Here is an 11363-nt window from a genome sequence, read left to right on the forward strand (position 1 = left end):
AAATTAGAAAGATAAAAGTTAAAACGATTCTGCAAATAAACAACTCCCACGCCTCTGCTCCCGTTCTGCTTGTATTATCAATTATAATTCTTCCTATTTTCTGACATATAAATAAATCAAATATAAGGTTAAAATGTTTCTTGATGTCGTTCTGCCCTGCAATCCGCTCCCCGACCAATTATTTCTTTCTCCTTTTCCACGTAAAATAATATCAGTATCAATCCCGTTACTCTTCAATATTTCCAAACAATTCTTTACATGCAACAACTTCGGCTGTTTCCAACAGTTATTTCTTCCGTCAATTTACCTTCACAATTTCAATTAATCTGCAGTAATCTCAACAATTAACAGTTCTACATTTAAGTACAGCCTTATAGTATTACTTCCAACTCACAATTTATTAACTTCATGTATATCACTTTATTTCCTTTCTGCTTCAACTCTATATCACCATAATTATCTCCAACTCACAATTTATTAACTTCATGTATATCTCTTTATTTCCTTTCTGCTTCAGCTCTATATCACCATAATTCAATTACTTCTTCTCCTGTACGTCTTAGTTTCTCATATCAATATTCACCTATCCCTTTCTGGCTTAACATAACATAGCCCTCCTTCTCTGTCTCCTCTCAATTTCCATCTACCTCAAAATTCCCTCAATTATCCACATATCACCACCTTATCCTTCTCCACCAATCAGCAACTCACACACTAACTTAACTCTTATACCTCTCCTCCAATCAGCAAACACCACACAATCCTTCTCTGCAACACAACAACTCTGCTCCACTGGCTTCACACAATAGCTTCCTAAAACAAAAGAAAGGTTCAAATAGTGAAAACAAAAGGAAAAGTAAGAATGACTTGCAAAATATATACACAACTTTATGTCACTTGTGACATTTACTCCCCTCTAAAAGAATAATGTATCAACATTTTCTCCATACCGTGACGGGTCCTATTTACACTCGACTTAAATAATCAGCTCCTACATTTTCACTGCCTTTAATCGCCTCTATTCGGAACTTGTACGGTTGTAGAGCCAGGGCCCATCTCATAATTCGCCCATTAGACAATTTCGCTCTGTGCATAAACACAAGCGGCTGGTGATCAGTTTCCAACGTGAAGTTTCGTCCATATAAATAAGACTCAAATTTTCGTACACTCCATACAATGGCTAAGCATTCTTTTTCCATCACTGAATATGCTTTTTCTCGAGGAAGCAGTTTCTTGCTAGCGTACGCCACGGGAAACTTCACGTCACCATACTGCTGCATTAGAACCGCTCCCACTCCATATTCGGACGCATCTGTTCTCAAAATAAAATCTTTGTTTAAATTAGGAAGGCATAAAATTGGAGTACTGTTTAATTTTTCCTTAAGTTTAACAAACGCACTTTCCTGGGCCTTCTCCCAACATATTCGGTTAGGTTCCCGATTCTTCGTTTTGTCGGTTAATGGACAAGCAATCACAGAGTAATTAGGAATGAACTTTCTATAGTAGTTGGTCATCCCAAGGAATGACCGGAGTTGTTTCTTTGTTTCTGGTTGTTTGGCTGACAAGATGCTTTGTATCTTCTCCACTCGAGGTTGAACATTTCCTTTCCCTACCACATGGCCAAGAAACTCAATTGTTTCATAACCAATGAAACATTTGCTTGGTCGAGCAGTTAGATTGGCCCTGCGGAGACGTCCAAACAATTCAGACAAACATTTCATATGTTGATCCCAAGAAGCTGTGTGAATTAGAATGTCATCAATATAATTAAGTGTATTATCCATTCCTTTGAGTAATTTTCTCATGATACGACTGAAAGTAGCCGGTGCATTGACTAAGCCGAACGGCATGACATTAAATTGAAACAAACCATCTGGTGTTAGAAAGGCTGTTAAAGGTTTTGACGCTTCATCCATGGGAACTTGCCAATACCCTTTACTTAAATCTATCTTAGTAAAATAATGATCATGGGCCAACTTTGTGAACACTTCCTCTTGGTCCGGAATCGGTTCGGCGTCAAAAACTGTAACCTGATTAAGTTTTCGAAAGTCCACGCAGAATCGATTTGACCCATCCGGTTTCTTTACCAATACTATTGGAGAGGCAAACGGTGCCCCTGAAGGCTCCACTACACCCAGATTTAACATCATATTTACCTCATCCTTAATGGTACCTCGCAACGCATGTGGAAGTGGATAGGGCTTGGAACGGATTGTATCATCAGTTTCCAGCTTGATTTCATGCTGCCCAAGTGTAGTCTTACCCGGTAAATCCGTCAGTACATCTTTGTAGTTTCCGATAAGTCGGTGCACCTCATGCTTTAGTGTATCATCCAGGCTTTCGTTGATGTGGATGTCGGCTGTTGTTTCTTTTGCTAGTAGAGGGTGGAGCTGTAAAAGATTCTCATTAGATAGATGATAATTTTGGTTATTTGTAAATGTTTCATTAGGTTCGCATTCAATAACAGCGGTGCTAGCTAATTCAAGGATACCAGAAGGCTCGGATACCCCTAAGGCAGCACTAATGTCTGCGGTTCGCTCATAATACTTTTTCAAGAGATTGGCGTGAAATATTTTGAATTTCCCGTTAAGGTCAATTTGGTAGTCTAGATACCCAAATTTCTTTACAACCTTAAAAGGACCTTTCCATTGAAGCAATAGTTTGTTTTTGTCTGTGGGTAATAAAAGTAGTACCTTATCCCCAACCTCAAATTCCCGGGACTTACTCTTTTTGTCATAATATTGTTTGTACCTGACCTTAGATTTTTGTAGATTCTTCTGAGCCATCTGACAGGTTTCATGTAGTCGTTCCCGTAAATCCATAACGTACTGGTAGGTGGTTTTTGTTTCTGGTGTTTCGATTTCTTCGGTCCACAATTCCCTTAGGATGGACATGGGTCCTCGTACGGTACGGCCATATAACAGTTCAAAAGGAGAAAACCCTAAACTTTCCTGTGAAGATTCCCTAACCGCAAAAAGTAGTGGGTCAATGTAACGATCCCAATCAGTAGGCCTTTCTGCACACATACGTTTCAGCATTTGTTTGAGTGTTCCATTGAACCGTTCGACCAAACCATTACAAGCTGGGTGATATGGAGATGTCATTACCTGACGTATAGACAACAACTTACTAACTTGCCTCATGACTTCAGATGTAAATTGTGATCCCCTATCGGTAAGCATTTCTTTCGGGATACCAAGTCTAGAGAAAACACCAACCAAGGCCTCAGCAACCCGTTCAGCTTCAATATTTGGTAGAGGCACTGCCTCTGGATAACGAGTAGCAAAATCTATTATTGTGAGTATATAACGATTACGACCTTTAGACATGGGGAAAATGGGACCAACTATATCAACGGCAATCCGTTCAAACGGCACCTCGATCAAAGGCATGCTTCCTAGAGGCACTTTCGTAACTCTACCTTTTTGTACAGTTCTCTGACAAATGTCACAGGATCGACAATATCGAGTAATATCTGCAGTTACCCCAGGCCACCAAAATGTTGTCAACACTTTATCTGTCGTCTTTTTTACCCCTTGGTGTCCTCCTAATAAGGTTTCATGGGCTTGGCGCATTACCTGGCGTCGATAGTCAGCTGGCACTACTAGTTGGGTAAACTTATCCCCGTGTTCAATATTAGGAGAGGAAAATTGCCTATATAATAGGTCTTTATGATAAATAAACCTAGCCTCGGCTTGTTTGTTACTCACAGTTGTAGTTTGTTTCTCTGCAAGATCCTTGAATTTTGCAAGGCTGATATCTTGTTGCTGGGCGGTTTTCATAATTCCCGCTGTGATGATTTGCTTGTGTATTTCTGTAGTTTTAAGTGTTCTGAATGGTTTATCCATAGTGTTAGCTTGAGACCGGGTAACAACAGAACATCCTTGAAGATTTCGCTCTGTCCATGTGGGATCTGGATTTCCTGGTGCTCGTACTCCTGCAATATTACCTAATATCAAGTCATAAATAGGGTTATTCATACATAGTGCATACGTCTTTCCTGAAAAAAATGGAGTATTAACATGTATTAATGCAACCGGTAAGTTGCGGACCGTGCCATCAATCAGCACACAGGTTTTCTCCTTACCAGTAAGTTGTTCGGCTGATACAAGATCTTTCTTCACAACCACCCCACTACAGCCACTGTCACGAAGAACAGAGACGCAGCGTGACCCAACACAACCTGTATAAACGGGCATTTTACTAATTGAATTATTTAGAGCCGCTGTCATAATTGGAAGACAGTGCCCACATTGAAGAGTGACCTTATCACCATCATTATTGATACAACATTGATTTAAAAACTCTGACATTTTCGTAACCATACTGGCACCCCCATCGGGAATTTCTTCTTTGGCTTTACATTCGTGTTGGTTTGTACATTTCTGGCAATCAGACTCTGTTTGTGGTGAAGTAGACAACCCAGCGCAACTGTTGGCGTCCTGTCTACAATTTCTGGCAATATGTCCTGTTTTTAAGCATCGGTAACATTTTGGAGGAGAGTTTGGCTTATGCATAGTTGAGGCTCTGCAATTTCTAGCTAGGTGACCTACACGATGACATATAAAACAAGTTGGACTACGGAAACTAGAAGGGCTTTGTGATGAGGATGTACTGGGAACATTATTAGAGGAGAGTTGAGGAGAATTTGGCTCTTTTTGTTTAAACTCTATTGGTTTACCAAATAATCCCCCACGAGCTTCCAAATATTGCTCCGCAATTTCAGCCATCGCTTGTATCGTTTTCGGTTGACGTTCCCTTAGGAACAGAGCTAGGTCCTTCCCACACCCATCGGTAAACTGCTCTCGCAGCAATAAATCTTTTAACCCCTGAAAGGTTTTTTCCCCCTCTGCTAGGTCAATCCACCTATCAAGATAATTGCTTATTCTCGCAGCAAATTGCGGGCCGCTTTCTCCGTATTCGGGCTTAGCTGTTCGTAACTTATGTCGAAATCCATCGGCGGTTAACTGAAACCGTTTTAGAAGAGCCAATTTCAACAGTTTGTAATCGTTAGCTTCAGCTGACGACAACCTGGAATAAACCTCGAGAGCCTTCCCAGTTAGTAGGGCACTTAAGTTAACCGGCCACTCAATTTCTTTCCACTCCTGACTAGTCGCATACCGTTCAAACCTTTTCAGATAGGCATCTAGGTCATCTGTTCGATCATGGAAAGGGGGTAATTTAGGTTTACTGGCCTTAACCCGTGACTCAGGATTGGGTAATACTCTACCACCCGGCCGTGCCCGATTCTTTTCTTGTTCTAATTGGATTTCTAACCTTCGCATTTCTATAAGATAGGCCTGATTCTCAGCTTCTTTCGCCCTTTCGTTTTCTCTCTCTTTTTCTTCACTCGCTCTTTTTCTCTCTGCTTCGTCCCTCTCTAGTAACTCTCTCCTCTCTCTCTCTTCCTTCTCTAGTGCCTCTCTTCTCTCTCTCTCTTCCTTCTCTAGTGCCTCTCTTCTCTCTCTCTCTTCCTTCTCTAGTGCCTCTCTCTCTCTGTCTCTGTTTCGCTCCATTTCTTCTCTCTCCCTGTCCCTGTTTCGCTGTTTTTCTTCTCTCTCCCTGTTTCTCTCTTCTCTCTCTAGTGCTCTCTCTTCTCTCTCTCGTGCTCTCTCTTCTCTCTCTCTGGCAGCTTCCTCTCTCTTTTCCACAAACTCTCTTAATTCCACTCCATCTAACCCCAACGCTTTTCCTGCGTCAACAATTTTAGTGAGATCCATTTCTTAGGAAAAAAAAAAAAATATATATATATATATATATAAGTATCCAATATAAGTATACAGTATGCCAATAATATGGCAAATAGACAATCCAAGAATCACGTACAATTGTTTCATCTACCAATGTTCACGCTAGGTTACAAAGTTTCCCGGACGAGCCCCCATAAATGTCACACAGCCGCAATTACGGCTCTTTCGGACATGTAATTGCTGGTAACCAACGGTGAACAACGGTAAATAGCCACAACTGTACACATATAAATGTAAAAAGTAAAATTTAATAATAATCTTCGACAACCAATTCTTTCTTTTATAATTCAAACCCCCCCAAAAAAAACCCACAAAAAAAACCCCAACCAATTCTCAAACAATGATACCGTGTTCCTATTCCCCACAAACTTTATGCAATTCCCCAAATTTCCCAATCCTTCCAAACAAAATATCAACAATCTTCTTATTTTAAATAAATCCCCGAAACCCCCCTTTCAAATACAATACTATCACAAGATGAATAATTAAACAATAATAAATGTCCACAATATCGTTCCTTCTTGCCTTCTCTCCTACGCTGACACAAAACAAATTAGAAAGATAAAAGTTAAAACGATTCTGCAAATAAACAACTCCCACGCCTCTGCTCCCGTTCTGCTTGTATTATCAATTATAATTCTTCCTATTTTCTGACATATAAATAAATCAAATATAAGGTTAAAATGTTTCTTGATGTCGTTCGGCCCTGCAATCCGCTCCCCGACCAATTATTTCTTTCTCCTTTTCCACGTAAAATAATATCAGTATCAATCCCGTTACTCTTCAATATTTCCAAACAATTCTTTACATGCAACAACTTCGGCTGTTTCCAACAGTTATTTCTTCCGTCAATTTACCTTCACAATTTCAATTAATCTGCAGTAATCTCAACAATTAACAGTTCTACATTTAAGTACAGCCTTATAGTATTACTTCTAACTCACAATTTATTAACTTCATGTATATCACTTTATTTCCTTTCTGCTTCAACTCTATATCACCATAATTATCTCCAACTCACAATTTATTAACTTCATGTATATCTCTTTATTTCCTTTCTGCTTCAGCTCTATATCACCATAATTCAATTACTTCTTCTCCTGTACGTCTTAGTTTCTCATATCAATATTCACCTATCCCTTTCTGGCTTAACATAACATAGCCCTCCTTCTCTGTCTCCTCTCAATTTCCATCTACCTCAAAATTCCCTCAATTATCCACATATCACCACCTTATCCTTCTCCACCAATCAGCAACTCACACACTAACTTAACTCTTATACCTCTCCTCCAATCAGCAAACACCACACAATCCTTCTCTGCAACACAACAACTCTGCTCCACTGGCTTCACACAATAGCTTCCTAAAACAAAAGAAAGGTTCAAATAGTGAAAACAAAAGGAAAAGTAAGAATGACTTGCAAAATATATACACAACTTTATGTCACTTGTGACATGTATATGGCTCTCTGTGTGTTTTTGACACAAACTTTCAGAGACTCGTTCATCATTTCATTTGTAATAATTTGCCTTTATTATTTTAATATTGTTCATACCCTATTCAATATATTAACAAATATATCCACGACACTTTATTATTTTATTTAGTCATCAAAGCATGCATTATGAATTGAAAATATTACATAATTGTTATTAATAGGACGTAGTTATGGGATGTTTCATTCCAAAATCAATCAATCGAACTTTATAATGTACTAGCGCACGCGCGCGCAATATTCTTTGCCGCAAGTACTTCTGTACGCTGTGCACATCGATATTTCACCGTAAAATGTGCAATTACATTTTTTTTTAATATAAGAAAAAGTTTAAAGTATTTTCTTGCTCCTATACTTTACATGCATTAACGGAGACAAGTTTGACACAAATTGATCTGCATATCACGTGACTATAATCCAATGTCGTAACTCTTTATATATATGGCTCTGACTGGAGCTCTCTGTTACAAATTTCTCATGCAAAAATCGCGGAATACTCATTCTTGTGATATATATTCTTTAGTGACTTTCATAATTGGCTGTCCAAAATAGGTGACTTTTTGTCCACAATAGGGGATTTTATTGGAGTAGTGCGCCATCCATTGTGTTGTCCATAATAGGTGATTTTTTTGGCGTACTCTCGTACGTACGCAGTTTGTTTCGCGAGTAGAAGTAATACTAATTTGCTTTCTCTTCAGACTTTGAGTTGAGGCTACCGACCTACCTAGGCCTAATTAGTATATTATTTAAGTCTCTCTAGCCTAGGGGTCTCTCTAGCCTAGGCCTAGGGCCTAGTCCTGTTAGTTAGGCTACCTCTATACTATAGGCCTACTACTACTAGCCTAGGCCTAGGGCTAGGCCTAGCTTAGATACAGCAGCAGGGTACCTCCCTGCTTACACTACAGGAATACAAATGACATGGGCTCCATATTAGGTAGATATGTTTCCTACTACAAACAACTAGGCCTAGCCTCAGTTATCTTGTTTGTTTGTTTTTTTATTATTTATTAATATAATATGAATATATATACAGACTAACATACTATTTTACTCGTAACTATATTGCCTATTCTGCAGGTCACTGGCGGACTAAGTGACTAGAGGCCTAGTCACTATTTAATACGGTCTTTTACTACTGCCACCGCTACTATACTTTGAAGACCGAAATCTTCAAATCACAAACATCTAGATTGCTAGATTGAACTATTAAAATTTTTGTTTTTTTTATTATTTTGTGAATGAACGAGTCTTATCCAGACAGTTCGGACAGTTAATAGGTTGGCAGTATAGTAGAACCAGAGCTAGTGTTACTGTGTTATTAATTATGTCATCTATTTAAATCTCACAATTGTTTTCCCATATTTTTTGCGTGTATTACAGATTGTGTACAGTGTATCTTCTGATCAATGTTATAGTACAGTAGCATGGAAATGTCTATTAACTAGGGTAAGTAACAGATAGGCCCAACCTACAATTGAAGAAAAATACTTTAAATATAACCCACTACATCTTTTAGGAGATTTTTCAATATGATCAAGATACTGTGAAATCCCAAAAAGAAGCCTATTTCAAAACAGTATTTGTTTGCAAAAGTAATCTCGAAAAGGAGGATACAAATGAGACAAACTGAATATTATCAGTACCGTAGTAGAAAAACTTACTGACAATACATTTGAAATGTTCAATTCATTTGCTTTGCTAGGAAAATAAAAGTAGATATTTCTTTGTTTATTTCCATTCATTATAAACATTACAATCACCATACAAAGAATAGATAAATCCACTGACAAATTCATGCAGAAAATATTTCAAAATTTAATTAAATGTTATATTATTAAAGCATTCATTCAATAAAGCCTTTATCTTTAAACATTTAATATAAGTTTTTATATAGTGAGTATGGTAATAATTGACTCTGACAACTGGCATAAACATAAATTTAGTAAAACAATCCTACATATCTTTTTTATAAATGCAATAAAATATTTAAACATAACTGTGTCCCACCATACAACATGACAATTTGACTCAGCATTACTAAGATTGAAGTTACTTTTATTATACAATACCTAAACATTATTATAGTGTTTAACTATTTCCTTTTTTTATTATAGGCATACAGATGTTTGATATTCTGCCCATATATCCTGCTGAAATGAAAAGGTACATCATTTCAACATAATATCTTTGATCATATCATCATCGGTCAATACTTATAGTAATAAACATAATAATTATGGTGTATTTTTTTTATCTTTGCTATTTTTTAAATTGTAGTTTAACCATATTTTTACACTTTTAAAATTAATATAATTCAGTATTTTTGAATGTGATTTAGATTATGAATAAATTTAGAATACAGAACAAAATTGTTGATTGTACACTGCGTGTATGTAAACTGGATTTATTGTCGTATTCCTAATGATTCAAAATAATATTTATTTTGCTTCATTATTAAAGATGTATTGTCCCTCAAAAACATGAAAAATTAATTCAATCAGACTTTGAATATGTTATTTTGTAGTTTTAATAAAGTTAATCGAAAAAAAAAAACGAAAAAAAAATAATGTTTTCACTTGTAAAAGGACAAAATAAATGGTTAAATTCAACCAAAAATCCATTGGCTGGCAGCCAATTTGACCATTTTTTGCTTTAAATTACATTTTTTTCAGGTAATACATTTTTTTTCAATCTAATTTTTGGTCAATGTGGATAACTATTATGTTACAATAAAATGGAATGGAAATTTTTTTTTTAAGAATTATTTTTTCAGGGGGACAATACATCTTTAAACATTAAAATTGATTCATTTAATTAAACAACAATATAATAAATGGATGAGAACTGCTGCTGTTGATTGACTACTGACTGGGATGATTTGTCATGGATTTTGAAACAAGGGACGACCTAAAATGACGAAATGAAGTGCTGAACTCTGATGTCTTTTGCAATATTAAATTGATAAAGTTGATTTTTATTATTACTGTTAACAAAACAAACAAAAACAAAAAATTAACGGTAAAGAGAAAACATTATCATATATCTATATAACCTATGTGGACTATCATCAGGAATTAAAGGTATAAAGGTATAAAAACGTATTTTACTAAAACAATAGGAAGATTCAAATGTTGTAAGCCTACATATTTACAAAAGGAATGGAAAACCCAAAGATGAAATGAAAAGCTGTTGTCAAGCGTCTTTAACTCCTATAATTTGTAAGATTGTTGAGAAATTGCTTTGATGTATCTAGAATAGTATAATAATATACTAATTACATTTTTTCAGTTTGGAATTAAACAAATGTATAATATTGAACTTTTATTTTCAAAGGTTTTCATTCATGGGCACAGTTAAAGGCTGTAAACATTTTAATTTTTGTTTTCTTGACTTTTCTTCTGCACTGGACGGTGTCTAATAAAAAGAACTTAATAACTCAGTAGCTGTTGGTGAAAACACCAATGGATTACAGATTTTATTTCAAATAAAGCGCAAGTCAAAGTTGGTGATATTGTAAATAATATTTCTTCTTTTTTAATTTGCTGATGATCACACCTTATCACGTCCTATAAAAATAATGATTGTATAATGCTTCAAATAGATTATATTTAATTGCTAAATGAGCAAATGTCAACAATCTTAAAACCTTAAATCCTGTACAATGTGCCATAATATTCTCTCAAACTATTTACATACACACTCCCAGCAAACACATAACGTTTTTCTAACGTTCTCGTTTGGTTATTGTTTGGTTAGGTTCACTACGAACGTTAAAAGAACTTTAAAATAACGTTCACTTAACAAGACTTATTCGTCGGACATTCTTTCAACGTTGTAAAAACGTTTATAATAACGTTAATATATAACATTTTCCAAACTTGTTTTATTAACATTTACCTAACGTTAAATAAACGTTCTAAAAAATGTTACGTTTTACCTCATACAGAACATTTATAATAACGTTTATGTAACGTTTGAAGGACATTTACAATAACATTCAAAATGTAACCATTACAAAACATGTTTTGATAACGTTCATCTAATGTTAGAATAACGTTTACAATAATGTCCAAAAGTAACATTTACAAAACTAATTCAGTAACATTTGTATAACGTTA

The 11363-nt window shown here is 35.9% G+C and overlaps 1 protein-coding gene and 1 long non-coding RNA gene across 2 annotated transcripts; one reads left to right on the top strand and one right to left on the bottom strand.

The window, feature by feature from the left end:
* Window positions 1–965: 965 nt before the first annotated feature.
* Window positions 966–5720, bottom strand: LOC144837118 (uncharacterized). The gene has a single exon (XM_078692124.1). The coding sequence runs from the start codon at window positions 5718–5720 to the stop codon at window positions 966–968; it is 4755 nt and encodes a 1584-aa protein (XP_078548250.1).
* A 2051-nt stretch (window positions 5721–7771) lies between these two features.
* Window positions 7772–9573, top strand: LOC144838501 (uncharacterized). The gene is made up of 3 exons (XR_013611644.1): window positions 7772–7865; window positions 8626–8691; window positions 9360–9573. It is a non-coding gene; the product is annotated as an uncharacterized LOC144838501 (long non-coding RNA).
* Window positions 9574–11363: the final 1790 nt, after the last annotated feature.

Source organism: Antedon bifida, chromosome 3 (assembly GCF_963402885.1).
Source record: "Antedon bifida chromosome 3, ecAntBifi1.1, whole genome shotgun sequence".
NCBI lineage: Eukaryota > Metazoa > Echinodermata > Crinoidea > Comatulida > Antedonidae > Antedon > Antedon bifida.